General features: G+C 38.3%; 1 protein-coding gene across 1 annotated transcript; it reads right to left on the bottom strand.

Moving 5' to 3' along the window:
- Positions 1–4,519: 4,519 nt before the first annotated feature.
- Positions 4,520–14,811, bottom strand: LOC117707150 (chitinase-like protein 3). Its single transcript, XM_076933076.1, has 11 exons — positions 14,685–14,811; positions 13,432–13,461; positions 12,719–12,929; positions 9,606–9,662; positions 8,688–8,853; positions 7,471–7,595; positions 7,177–7,294; positions 6,722–6,907; positions 5,796–5,915; positions 5,571–5,712; positions 4,520–4,827 (listed from the first exon to the last, which is right to left on the bottom strand). Exons 1-11 carry the CDS (start codon positions 14,707–14,709, stop codon positions 4,727–4,729), a joined length of 1,281 nt encoding a protein of 426 aa, XP_076789191.1. The 5' UTR covers positions 14,710–14,811; the 3' UTR covers positions 4,520–4,726.
- Positions 14,812–15,457: the final 646 nt, after the last annotated feature.

Genomic DNA, 15,457 nt, shown 5'->3' with positions numbered 1-15,457 from the left:
GCAGATAGCCCAAATGCTTGAAATAGCAAAGATTCAACTCACAGACCACATGAAGCTCATGAAGAAGGAAGACCAAGTGTGAATTCCTTGGAAGGAGTGACAGAATGCTCAAGTGAGCAAATATGGAGACAAAGTGTGGGACAGAAACTGAAGGAGGAGCCACCTAGAGACCATTCTACCTGGTATCCATCCCAGGTACAATCACCAAAGGTAGACATTGATGTGGATGGCAGGAAGTGCATGCTGACAAGAACCTGATATAGCTGTCTGCTTAGAGGTCTGCCAAAGGCTGACACATTCAGAGGCTGATATTCACAGCTAACCACTGATCTGATCAAGGGTTTCCCAAATGAGAAGTTAGAGAGAAGACTGAAGGAGTAGAAAGGGTTTGTGGCCCCATGAGGAGAGCAACAATACAAACCAACCAGAGCTCCCCAAGGTCTAAACCACCAGCCTGGAAGCATATAGGGAGGCACCCATGACTCCATCTGTACATGAAGGGGAGGATAGCCTTGTCGGGCATAGGTGGAGAGGAGATTCTTGGTCCCATGAAGGATGAACACCGAGTGGGGGGAATTCGAGGGTGGGGAGGTTGGTGTGGGGGAGTAGGTGGGGGCACATCCTCATAGAAGCATGAGGAGGGGGGATGGGATAGGAGGTTCCTGGGTGGTGGGGGAAAGGGAGGTTTGGGGATAAGATCTAAAATGTAAATATAATATCCAATAAAAGTAAATTTTAAAAATTTTGTATAGTAATTTATGCCAGATTTAAATTAACTGTACATAGATTCTAATTGTTTTTATTGGTTATTTTATTTACATTTCAAATGTTGCCCCTCTTCCCAATTTCCCCTCCAGTAACCCCCATCTCAACCCCCCTCACCCCTGCTATTATGAGAGTGCTCCCAGCTCTCTGCCCTGGCATTCCCCTACACTGGGGCATCCAGCCTCCACAGGACCAAGGGCCTCCCCTCCCCTTGATGCCAGATAAAGCAATCTCTTGCTACATGTGCAGCTGGAGCCATGGGTCCCTCCATGCCTACTCTTTGGTCGATGGTTTAGTCCTGGGGAGCTCTGGGGGATCAAGTTGAGTTTGCACTCTTACCAAGAATATATGAGTGTTTCTCTTACTCCAGATCTTGACTAGCATGAGCTGTTATTTACTGTTGATCTTATCCATTAGGACAGGTATAAGACAAAATTTCAAAGTAGTTTAGATGTGTATTTTGCCCTTTCATTTCTTTTATTTAATTAATTATTGTATTTATTTGTTTACATTCTAGCTGTTTCCCCTTCACTTACCCCCACTTCCTCACCACATTCCCTCTCACCCTTGCCTCTGAGAGAGGGTACTCACCCATTTCCCCACCAAGTATCCCCCTCCCCTGAGGCCTCAAGTCTCTCCAAATTAGACACATCTTTTCCCACATGAACTATCAAAAAAGCAATTGACACTATGTTGGCAGGCCACAGTGGGCTGGCCGGCCAGGCACTGGCAGGCATGGCCAGCCAGTTCTCATCTAATGGAGACTCTCTGACTCAGGGCTCCAAAATCTAGCCACACAACTAGCTAAGTTCCCACTGGCAGGTCACTACCATAACAGCCCCACACTTCCAAATTTCCATGGCCTTTTGGGGTGCACTTCTTGCAAACCTATGCTTTTGCCAGCATACCTTTCTCTCTGGAACTTAGTCAAGTTGCCACGTGAAGGAAAACACGACACAAATTTAGTTCAGAATCAATGGTAACTCAATAACTGGGTGCAACAACTAACATTTCTAATTGTAAGCCATACTAAGTTAAATCCTCTGGTAGCAGATCCAGTCAGATCTGCCACCTGAAATGGGTCTCCACTATCTACATCTTTGCCTCCATCTCCTTCCTCTCTAACACTCCTTGTTGCAAGAAATATTTAAAATACAGGCAAAAAGGAGAGGGAGGGCATATGTAGGATGGGTAGTTAGCAGAAGGGTAACCGGGAAGTGGGATATCATTTGAGTGTAAACAAATAGAATGATTAATAAAAAATTTAAAAAGAAAGAATTAATAGAGACTTAAAGGTGGGAGATATTTTCCAGTGCTAGCACCAGCTACTCTCTGGCCCTGGTGACCTCACTGCCTCCATGGGTCCTATTGTGGATTCTGCTCACATTCCCAGCCCCAGTAAAATCAAAACTCTAGAGGCTTTGAACTTATCAGTCAGATTTATATTAGTTAATTCTCAGCCCACAAAATGTCTGCATAATGAACTCAAAACTCAATTGATATAAATGTAAGCTACACACCTAGATGGGGTAGACACACCCAAATTATAATTTAATCGTTTATCTAAGAGATCTGCAATACTTACGGCTCCCAGGACTTCTGACTCTTCTTTTTCTATAAGTTCTACCTTATCTCTTCTTCTCCTTCCTTTCTTCTCCCTCCCTCCATCTCGTCATCCTCCTCTCTAAAATTCTCAGCTTGCCTTCCTTTTCTACTGCCCAATCACAGGCTCTTACTTTATCTTGTGCCTGCCCTCACCTGCATATAGACAGCAATCCACAACCCCACTGAGCACAGACCAGGCAGTCCTCTGCAATATAAGCACCAGGGTGTCTCGGACCAGCCTAAGTATGCTGCCTGGATGGTGGCTCACTTTCTTGGATCTCCCAGGGATCTGGGTTAGTTGAGACTGCTATCTTCCTATAGAATTGCCCTCCTCTTTGGCTTCTTCAATCTTTCCCCTAATTCTTCCATAAAGGTCTCCAGCTTCAGGTTAATGGATGGATGTTAGTATCTGCATTTGTCCCAGTCAGCTGCTGGTAGGAACTCTCAGAAGACAGTCATGCTAGTCTTCTGTCTGTAAACACAACACAGCATGATTGTAGGTTGGTAACCTGTCCCTCCACGTGGGGCACTGTGTATCTACTAGAGGTGGACTTTTCAAGTTCCCACTCCCACTATTGAGCATTTTGGCTAAGGTCATGCCCACTGAGTCCTGAGAATCTTTTTCTCCCAGATTTCTCAGAACTTATAGAGGGTCCCCTGACCTCTCATCACCAGAAGCTGCATACTTCCATTCGTTCTCCTGGCATTCTGGGCTTCTCTTCAGTTCCCCATCTGACCCCCTATACCTGAATTTGTTCCAATTTTCCCCCTCCTCCATCACCTCTCCTGCCCAACCAGATTCCTCACTCTTCCTGCCTCCTATGATTATTTTGTTTCCCCTTCTAAGTGGGATTGAAGCATCCTTACTTGGGCCTTACTGCTTGTTAAATTTCTTATGGTCTATGTATTGGATCCTGAATGTTCTGTATTTTTTAGCTAATATCCACTTATCAGTGAGCATATACAATGCATATCCTTTTGGGTCCATGTTTCCTCATTCAGAATGATAGTATCTAGTTCCATCCATTTGCCTGACAGATTCATTATGTTCTCAAGTTTTAAAGGCTGAATAATAATCCATTGTGTAAGTGAACCACATTTTCTGTATCCATTCTGTGTTTAAGGAACATGTGGGTTATTTCTAGACTCTGGCTAGTAAAAATATGGCTGCTATAAACATAGTGGAGCATGTGTCCTTATGGCATGGTGGAGCAACTTTTGGGTATATGCCCAGGTGTGGTATAACTGGGTCCTCAGGAAAAACTACTTTCAATTTTCTGAGCAATCACCAGATTGATTTCCAGAGTACTGGTCTGAAATCCCACAAGCAATGGAAGAGTGTTCCTTTTTCTCCATTTCTTCACCAGCATGTGCTGTTACCTGAGCTTTTAATGTTAGCCATTCTGCTTGGCATAAGATGGAATCTCAGAGTCATTTTGATTTGCATTTCCCTATGACTATGGATGTTAAACATTGCTTTAAGTGCTTCTAAGCCAGTCAAGACTCCTCTGCTGAGAATTTTGTTTAACTCTGTACCCCATTTTTAACTGGGTTATTTAGGTTTTTGGAGGTTAACTTCTTAAGTTCTTTTTTTTATATTTTTGGATATTAATCATTTACAAGATATATGGTGAGTGAAAATTGCAGATTTATTTCATTGACAGTATCCTTTGCCTTACAGAATCTTTTCAGTTTCATGTAAATGCATTTATCAATTGTTGAGGTACTGAAAAGATGCTAAGACTGTACAAGAAGGTGAAAGAATGACAAGAATTTCATGGCTCAGCAACACATGCAGCTTTGCATGTGTCTTGTCTTGTGGTCACTGTAACTATTTTGGGAATGTGGAATCAAATTAACAAATATAAACTCTTGAAGTTTTCATCCATCTTCACACCAACATCAAATGTGCTTTTTTCCCAGAGTCACAACCATTATGCACATGAATGCTGACAGGTGAAAAACTGAGTTTCTTGACTATACAACCCAGTCCAATACACAGAATTACTGTTTTTACCAGGATAAACGATTTTTCCCAACATGCAAACAAATAAACACAAACACATGTGTACACACACACACAGACACACACACACACACAGAGAGAGAGAGAGAGAGAGAGAGAGAGAGAGAGAGAGAGAGAGACTCATATTTTGAATGCTGATTTTATTTTAGTAATGTAAGAATGAACAATGTAGCTGTGCAAGAAACAAAGGAGACTTCTCTATTCAGAGCAGTAAGAATAGCTAAAAAGACAAGGTCATCCCTTGTCTCCTCATCACAGGTGGACTGAGGATAAGGTCCACTTGTGATTTTTCAGGGATTAGATTGATTCGGGAAATAAAGGAAGACATTTTTATACTCTTGGCACTGCCCCAGAGATGTTCTTCAAACTTGTACTCCCACTGTCTAGTGGAGGATTTAGGTGATGAGTCTCTGAAACAGATTGTATGCAACCTGAAAGACACAGCACAAAGTTATGAAAAGGACCATCATGAGAAAAGAGGTCTTTCCTAGAAGTGAAGTGTAGACATAGTACCATGCATTAGAGAGGAGAGGAACAATTATCTCCAGACTTCCTCGGTTATCTCAGAAGAAATCTCCATACTCAGATGTTTTTTAAAAAAGTACCATATCAACAACCCATGCTCCCATAAAATTGTCTTCCCTTATTACCCTGTGTTAATGACACCCTTTCATTTTAATATACCTGGTAATATAATTCTTTTATAACACTAACTAGTGATGGAAGCCAAGTGTGTAAAAGATTCTTATCCAAAATATTTTGTTATGAACACAAATTAAAAGGTCATTGTGGTAAAAGAACTAAGAGTACTTTTACTTAATTCCTGTTATGTTTACCCAGGGAAACAGTGAGATTGTAAGAATGGCCATCACAAGGAAGCAGACACCTACAGTGAAAGTCAGTACCATTTCTGAATATTCTCATACATCTTAAAAATAGAAAACTTGGGCATATCCCTATTGTCCACTAAGGAAATCATGATCTTCTTTAGAATCCCAAAATTCTAATAATGAAGTTTAGGTACTGGAATCAGTGCCTTTTGCCCACTTGTTGAACAGCAATGAGATGAATTGAAAAGATTCTCCCTGTGCCATGGTTATGTGCATGTTGAGGGTGCCTTTGAGTCAGTAAAGAGACATTTATAAACTATTAGCATAATCTTGCTGTCACTTACTTTCATTGTTCACCCCAAGGGCTTTCTTCAGTGTAAAGGTCAGAGGGAATTTCCTTTGTTTACAGAAAGAACCAGTAAAGTCATCCATGCCAAGGGTCCAGATCATGGCACCTCCAAAATTGTTCTGCTGAAGCCAGTTGGCCTGGTTAAGAAGAAAGAGCAAGATCATTTGGATTCTTGCCACTCAGGTGTGGGCCGTCAGTATATCCAAGGGACTGTACTTACCTTGATAAGAAAACTGTGGACATCGTCATACCCAACCCATTCATTGTCATGATGTGCATAGGGAACATTCTGAGGGTCATCCCAGGCCTGAGTAGCTCCCTTGGCCAGGAAATCACAAACCTTTTAAAAGACAAAAGCTTAAATCCTTGACATATTATGGTATGGAAGAAAAATGTCTTTTTATTTGATATTCTTTGTGCCTCATTTTTAATGAATATTGTGTATCATTAAAGACATTGAGTTACATTTTATAGTAGGATCGATCAAGAGTCCCCTGTTAGAAACAAATCTCTGCAAATAAACTATATTAAAGGTCAACTTTCTTTTTCTCTATTGGTTGCATTTTTTTTACTCCACTGTTTTGTATTTTGTTTTAGGTATGGTCTAGTGTATACCACAGAATAAGTTTACACGAGTGTTTTTCCTTTATATGTGGTTTGAATGTTGTCTATAGGTTTGAGAAACCACAGTTGCAAAATCTATTCAACCACAAATTTCCCCATATCATTCTAGAGATTGTATCCACAGACATTTTCATCAAAATAAAATTTTAAAAAACGAGCTAAAGCACAGATGAATACCCATCTCACATTATTTTCAGATGCTCATTTAAGGTCCAAATTTCAGCAGTCAAGTAACAGAATTCACAGTAGTATGATACTTCCATTTTAATTTACTTTGCCTCTGTATTAATGGAACACATCATGCTGTGGTCTGTTATGTGAATAAACATTATATTCAACAGGTGAATTAGTACAGAGGTATATAATACAACTTTTTATAAATTTGGAAAAACATTAATTAAAGGTGGTAAGAACTGATCAAAATGAATATTCTTATTGAGCTGATTCTACCATCCTGACCCCAAGCTACAGCCCAGTTTTCAGCCTAAAATTGAAACAATACTGGACAGCCAAACTACTGACCTCATAATAGGCCAGGATCCCACTTTCTTGTGTGTAGGGGCCTTTAGGGCCTGGGCTTGAGGCTGGGGCACTAATTCCGTAGATAGAGGAGTCAGTCAAGGAGAAGGTCTGCCCATGTGTTGGGAATCCAACAATAAGTTTCTCAGATGCAGCCCCATTTGTCTTCCAGTAGTTCATGATGGAATCCTGAAACACAGATGGGAATCAATAGATCCAGCCAAATGCTGACTTGTTTTTATATATGATAACTCTATGTTCCAATTGTACAGATTCTGTGATTAAAGATTGATTTAAAGTCTTTTTAAAATATATCACTAAATCCATTGTTAATGTTTTATGACCAGTAGTTTGAGAGGACTGCATATGCTGACTTTCTATTTATTATATATGCCTTAATATCTCATCACTTAGATTTTCTCTAGCATGGTCTGCAAAACAACTTTTTAGGGTCTTACCACATTGCAGAAGGTGTTAGTGTCAGTTGGGTATTTGTAGAGGGGACTGTTTTCTCCAGTGAATCTCTCTTTATAGTCATGAAGATTATAAGTCATGACAAGGAAGTAGTCCAAGACCCTTGAAAGGAAAAAAACTCTTACATCATTTCTGATGAACATTTCTCACATTTATTCAGGAAAACAATATAATTTCCAAGACCTGTACACAAAGCACTAAAGCAACAATTCCCCCTAAAAATTAGTGTCCTCTGCCTGAATTCCAAGAGATAATAAAGAGTATGAGGGACCACTTACTGAGACAGCTGCGGTATCTCATAGGCAGAATCAATGGTGGAAATGATACCAGCTACTGTAGCAGTGACCATCAGCCTTGGCTTGCTGCTTTGTATGGATTCCTGTTGAAAAGCTTCATACATTTCCTACAAAATATTTAGGTATACTTCACATTCATCTTTGTTCAAACTAATATATATATATATTATATATAATATATATGTGTGTATGTATATGTATGTATATACATGTATACATATATGGGTATGTATGTAGATGTATATACATTATTTGTATAATAATTGTTAAATGTTATTTACATTTTGATTCATCTTACTGTGATGCCTTATCAATCAACTCTAAACATTTTGACATATTTCTTTTTTTGTTTGTTTCAGATTTTTTTGGTTGTTTTTGTGTTTGTTTTTGGTTTGTTTTTTTTGTTTGTTTGTTTATTTTTTCAAGACAGGGTTTCTCTATAGCCCTGGCTGTCCTGGAACTTACTCTGCAGACAAGGCTGGCCTCAAACTCAGAAATCCACCTGCCTCTGCCTCCCAAGTTCTGGAATTAAAGGCATGTGCCACCACTGCCTGGCTGACATATTTCTAATAAGCATGGATATTATAAATATAACTATGCACTACCTAAATTTTTAACCTAGTCTTCCAAAATCTAGCTTCCAGATTCCTGGTCAGAGCTCACTAACTATCACCACACAGAAACGTTTTATTAGGAGGCTTTTCATACAGCAAGTTTTTCATTGTTGAGAAAACTTCTGCTTTCTCAGTACCTGAAGTATGTCATGAGAGCAAATTTTAACAGAATGAAATGTACAGTTAGAGTAATCCAATGAGGAAGTTAGTAGGGACTGGGTAACAAGTAAAATTTCATCATAGAGGAAAGTCATGTGTAGTAAGGTCAGCTCTAATAAAAAATTAATTTGGTATGATGCAAATCCTTTTCTAAGAGAATGCTCACAGTCATTATCATATAGTCCCAATAAAGATACATTCTAAGGGTACCTTTAAGATAGGAAATGTGAAGATAAGTTGCGGTTGCTTTTTTAAAGTACATGGAGTAATGTACACATGTAGATGATTGCAGTAATGCATGGCGAAATCTAAGGATCTTGGTGATTCTCAAACACTAAACTATTGTTAGACTTCACCCAGCAACACTACTTAGAAATAACATACTTGTGTCTTCTCAAGCTCAAAATATTTTCACCTTTTCCTCACCTGCACCAGGACAGTGAAGAGATGCTTGTCCTCAGGAGAGCCCCCTGGTGACCCAGGATATTGCCAATCCAGGTTTAGCCCATCAAATCTATACTTGCGTAGGAAGTCAATAACTGAACTGATAAAAGTCTTACGGAACTCAGAAGTGGAGACCATGTATGAAAAACTGAAGAAGTCCAACAAAGTTAGTATAAGACCTTGAGATAGACACTTTAAAAATTATATAAATAATTCGGTTTCTTCCTTGGAGCCCTTCCCCTGGCCTCCCTGGTTTCACCCCACCTCCTTCCATAATCATGCCTCTTCCTATTCTACATTGGCATGATTTTCTTGTCTCTATAATTCCAAATTGCCTGTGACATTGTCAGTAATTGAACACCTGAGCTAACAATGTTTATTTTTCTCCAAAAAGCCTTTTAAAAACAAGACACTCAAGAAATCTTATCCATAAACTACACTTTTATTTCTCTTCTCCAGGAGACAGAAAAGGAGAAGGATTTCTATTACACCTTCTGTTCACAAAATTTTTTCTTCTCAAGCTTAGTTCCTCTCAAACTACTGGTCATAAAACGTACACAATGAATTTAGTGATATATTTTGGAAAACATTGAATCAATCTGTCTTTTCACAGAATCTGTACAAAATTTTTAAGAAACTCTTGTGAAGGAATAAAATTACAGGTCAGAGGATTTTGTTTATTCGTGTCACTTCAAACTTAAATATTTGAAAGCCAGGGTAGTCTTTCCAATGTGTTCCACTTACTAGTAAAGCTCTACAGAAAATTTTTATAGAATTACAGTATTCATAAATAGACATGCTTAACACCCTTGCTAATGTTGTGAAGTAAGTGTATACATATAGACCTGGGCTAGGTTGCTTCAAAGTAAACAGAACAGAAACTCTGAAAAGAGCACTTACGGTGCAGGTCCCATATCACTGCCTCCAATGGCCAGAAGAGTTTTCAGCTCAATGTTCCTTTAAAAGAAAAGTAAAAATAAGGACTTTCACAATCTGTAAATCTCTGTTTAAAAAGTAGCACTGTTGTTTGTAATACAGCTCATGTTATTCAGTGTTATCTAACATAACCCAACATACTATAGGTTAATTGCTTAATATTCCTGAAAGTTTTCTATGTTTTGTCATAAATAGGGTCCAAGGCCCTTAGGTTATAATTTTCAATCTGATTTTCTGGAGGTAATAGCTAACTGGTATTTATGTTTCTATAATGGAAAAGTAAACTTAGCTTGTATTCTTTTGCACAACTAATTTTGTTTAATTTTCAAATATGTAGAACATAATAATATGAAATGTTATATAATTACTTGTATCTGACACTTGGCTTCTGGACATAAGAGTGAGCATCATATGCTGTTATCTTGCTTGAAATAAGTTCTTCTCCACTTACATAATAAGGAAGTTGACTTCCTATGTTACAGTATTTACAAAATCATTGGAAATTGAAAAAAAGGTGATGTGTATTGATGAAGTAATTAGAATAAAATATGTGAAAATCCCTGTAGCTGGTTCAGTGGTTTTTTTAAAATATAAAAGCAAATCAAAGCCAATAATTTCTCAAAGGAACAGTGAGATTGAATCCTTAAAGCAAAGAAAAATTGAGAAACCAACTTAATAAGAGATAAAATTTGGAATGAAAGAAGACATTTGTAAGCCATACATATAATACAAGATTAATATAAAATAATGTAAGGAACACTCAGGATCCACTTAGAGGAAGAGAGACCATCTGTATTTATCCACCATCTGTAACCTTTTATCTTTTTGAGCCTTCTGAGGCCACAGCACCCATTCAAAAATCATGGTAGACACTGTCAGGCAGCATTTCAAAGTGCAATACCTATAACCTTTTCTGTTTCCTATAGCCCACTCACTGTGAACTGATGTTCCTGTGCCAGGCAATGCTAAGTAAGTCAATCACTTCAAACTCCATGTCCTTACATCTTTTTTTAACTCTGAAGAATGCTGGAGATTCCCATGCACTAGTGATTCAACTCATCCCAGATCAGAAACATACCCCATCCTCACCTGCAGTGTCCAGTCTCACAAAATTAAGAATGGCTATTATTAAACTATCAAAAGACCATAAATAATAGTTTATATGGGAAATAAATTCTGCTGGTGTGTATGTAAATTGGTATAGACAGCCTAAAAAATGGACTTCTAAGCCACAACAGTTCTAGAAGTGTATCTTATATAACATAGATCTCAATACTTACACATCCCTGTTCCTTGCAACTCTATACAATAGCTACATAAAAGAATCACTTCACATTCCCATCAAGTAACAAATTTATAATGAAAATATGTCTCCACCTCCAGTAGATAGGCATAGCCTCCAGTCAAGGGATGGAGCCACCTACCTGTCTCAAAGTATTTAACCCAGAAATATTCCTGTCCAAAGGAAGAACAGGAACAAAAAATCGGAACAGAGACTGAAGGAGGAACCAACTAGGGACGACCCTTGGGGATCCATCATGTCTGCAGACACTAAACCCAACATTGTAGCTGTGGTCAAGAGGTACTTGCTGACAGGAACCTGGTGCCTTGGGAGATCCAGCAAGCAACTGACCAATATAGATGTGTATGCTTGGAGCCAACCATCAGACTGTGTTCAGGGAACCCAGTGGAGTAGCTGGCAGAAGGACTGAAGGAGTGGAGAAAGATTGCAACACCACTGGAAGAACAACATAGGCTGGTCTGACCACCCAGTTCTCCCAGAGACTAGACAACCAACCAAGGAGTGTACCTGGAGGGTTCCATGGCTCAAGATACATATGTAGCAGAGAATGGCTTTCCCTGACAGCAACGGCAGGGGAGGCCCTTGGTCCTGAGGAGGTTTGATGCCCCAGCATAAGGGAATGCTGGAGCAGTGAAGTGGGAAAGTGTAAGTAGGTGGGAGTGTAACCTCATGCAGAGAAAGATGAAGGGGAGGGTAGATGTGGGATGAGGGATTAGTGTAGGGGTAACTGGGAAGTGGGATATCATTTGAGATGTAAACAAATGAAATGATTAATAAAAAATTGAAAAGTAAAGAAAACATGGTACATTTTACACAGCTATACCTTAATAGAAAAATGCGAAACTTTCAGAAAAAAAACAGTAAAATTGGAAATTTGTAAATATACTGAGAGAAGTAACCTAAGTAGAGAAAGACAAATGTAATATATTTATCTTTTATATATTAACATAACTAGTTTTCTGGTGATTGCTTTTAATAACTTAGGGATTTAGCAAAAGAGGAAGGAAATGATTTGGATAGGTAAGTCAAACCAAGACAGACAACTCCACAAAGTTTAAATGGGTATAAAGAGAAATATACTAATGATCTAAATTTTTCAGCATGGAGATGTGTATAAGTTGAGAAAATAAGGGGAGACAGAGGAAAAAGCATCACAAAAAGTGAACTGTGTATGACAGAGCCACTGCATAATCTACTATTGGGAAACACAGTTAGTTAAACTGTGTTTAACTGTGGGGAAGTTTGAAGACAGGAAACCTACAAGGTGATGCAGTGCATGGCAACAAGAAAGGAATCATTAAATAAAAACTCACTCCAAGGGTAAGGTCCTCTCTACAAGAGCCACGGTTTAGAGAGGCCACAAGGGCTGCAAAACAGTACAAGATCTTGCCAATATTCTTGGTTTTGCTTATGAAACTACATGATGAGATCATAAGGCCAAGTAGAAAATGAAAGGTTAAAAAGTTTCAATCAGAAAACAAAATCACAATGAGATAAGGATAGATTCTATATTACTGTATTAAGGAATTCATTGGTTAAAAAAAGTATGTAAGAACACATAACAATCATACCATAAAACATTCTAAAACATAGACAGGATTCAAAGATTTGTAATGTGTGGTAAATATCCATGGCATCTGTCGATTAAAATTCAAAGATAAAGGCATTGGCTACACACCAAGAAAAAAATCTGAGCCACCTTTTAAGAAGAATTGATGAGTGGCAATTACTACCAATATAGACACCAAATCAGACACCTCGTCCCTTCTCTGACCTGTTTTTCAGAATATTTAAAGTATGATAGTCAGTCGTGTCATCTACGTGTTTGGGGATGATTTTGTTGTTCTGCATCCCAGCAAAGGCATAAATGAGGTGAGTACACAAGCAGGGGTCAATATCTGCAGGACTGAATCTGCCCATTCCTGGCCTTGTCTTGGCCACATTGTTGTAGTAGCACATCAACTGGTAGGATGAACCTGTGGAAACTGAAAAGGAAAAACAGCAGCCTGATGTTAGATGACAGTAAAATCTGCTGACATTTTGGCTTTTCCTCTTTCCCTTCCTGTGTCTCAGATACTTTTCATCCCAGAGAACTTGATTGTATGAACTTGTGAACATGAATCCAGAGATTTCACCTTAAGTGCCAGACTCTGACTTGATCTTTTTATTTCCAGTTGGTTAATGTCCATGTTCAGAGATTCCATGAATATAGTAGCTGACATTTCCTGTGAAGCTCTACACTTAGCAGTTTCTTAATCCTCACACAGGCATACTAATGAAAACAGTACAGAGAGCTGAACTAAGAGTCACTCCATGATAATCTGTCTCTTTATCTAGCTGGTTTATCTCTTCATATTGTCCTATGAATGTACTAATACATGATATAATTTGAATAGCAGACATCTGGAGTGAAAACAAATTTGGTTACTTGATGTTTATGGTAGACAAAGATTTTGTCAACAAAATAATGTGACATTACTGACTTACTCAGCAGCACATTCAGCAGAAGTGTGAAACCTGGAAAAAGAACAAACATTTACTGAGGCAGCTGTTGGAATGCTTAAGAATTCTCAGAAATATGAGCCCCCCTACTAGAAGCAGATTGGTACAATACAGAGGAAAATTCATATCTATACTAAGAGTGGCCTTTACAGTAAACATACATACCATTCACTCTACTCTTTATACATTCAGAAAACATGCAAAGAAACTCCTGATCTTCCTTCTGTGTCATAATTGAGAACTACTTTTATCAGAAATAAGCTGTCTACACTAGCAGCAAGCTCTGAAATTTATACATCCAGAAGTACCTAGCCTGTCAGAGCCATGATGATCCCAGATGTCCAATACCAGAGGCATACTCAAGCATCAAAGAACACCAACTATAGATGAGTTTTTTGGAGGCATCTTTGAAGACTCTTTTCACAGATAATACAATGTGAGAAGCCACACACATATTATGGGCTTCCAAATAAATCCCCTTTTAATGGATTTTATCCTTTATTATGTTTTGGTTGTGAACCAGCAATCTCACTATGTAACCCAGAATGGCCTCCAACTTAGACCATCCTAACTAAGGGAAGCTTCCCTAGAGATCCAACACTAACATGATATCTGATCTCTGTATTGCTTACACTTACACACTGAACTTAGGATCATTTGAATATATTTTACATCTTAACAAATTTGGTAGAAATAAATTTAGAGTAATTTGCAGATTTGCAATGACATGATTTAAATAATGACTGACATGATCTCTTTAAATGAACTAATCCTCATGACTGTCACATTTATGTCACCTGTACCAAGTACTCAAGGACAAATGAGGGAAAATATCTGCAAAGGAACAAATGATACTTGTATAGCTCTAGCTCCTCCCACTCATCTCCATCCCTCAAAACTCTAGTTTCAAGACACTGACAGGTAAGCACAATTGCAACATCAGGCAGCAGGTAAACAAAGAGGAGCTGAGAGAATGAATAGCTACAAAAAGTAAAAAAATATTATGAGCATTGGACATGAGTAAGACTTTCTTCTAGGACAGTGGAATTAATATCAAAGAAGCAGAAGTGTCACAGTAGCCCATAGTGGAAGAACATGAGAAATTGATTAAGTAAAAAGAGAGAAGTTAATTCATAAAGGTAAAAATCTGTACTATGAATCTTGCTCCATGGTTGTAAGATCATGAAATGAGAGAAAGCCAGGCAATACCAAGGGTCTATGTTTGATTACCAACTCACCTGTGACAAGAATGAGTCTAGCCATGGTGCCTTCAGACTCCCCAGCACAGCCTCCATGGGCTTTTTATACATCTGAGACCCTGATTATCATGAGGATTTTCTGTTGTAACCACTTAATACATTTTTGTATGACTAATCAGTAACTCTACAGATGTACATATGATATGACTCAGCTCCTTCAGTATCTTAACACAATCACCATTGTCCACCATTTATGGAAAAACAATGACATGCCTCTTAGCTCTATGGTGAATAAAATAGCCTTAGATAACATTCATTCAATCAGTATCTTTGGGGCAGCAGGTTGCCACATCATACCAGCTTAAGTTTTGTTGTGCAGATATTTCATATGTGGAATCAAATAGCATTCCTATTCTGTGGCAATTCTGTGGAAGTTACCAGCTACTTTAAGCAAATTTTCTTCCTGGAACTATTACTATAGAAGTCTTAAGTGTCCACTTGATATAACAACAGACACCAAGGAAATCCAGAGAATTATAAGGACATATTTTAAAAAGTGGCACTTCACCAGATTAGAACATCTAAAACAAGCGGATAATTTTCTTGATAGGTACCACTTACCAAAGTTAAATCAAAACCAGGTGTGCAATTTGAACAAACTATTAACCCCTAGTAAAATAGAAGCCATCATTAAAAATTTTTCCCAACAAAGAAAATATCCAGGGCCAAATGAGTTTGGTGCAAAATTCTATCCGACTCTCAAAGACAAACTAATGCCACTACTCATTATATTATTTCACAAAATAGAACTA

Source organism: Arvicanthis niloticus, chromosome 4 (assembly GCF_011762505.2).
Source record: "Arvicanthis niloticus isolate mArvNil1 chromosome 4, mArvNil1.pat.X, whole genome shotgun sequence".
Taxonomy (NCBI): Eukaryota; Metazoa; Chordata; class Mammalia; order Rodentia; family Muridae; genus Arvicanthis; species Arvicanthis niloticus.
The sequence above is the reverse complement of the archived record's forward strand: the minus strand, read 5'-3'. Positions and strand labels throughout refer to the sequence as shown.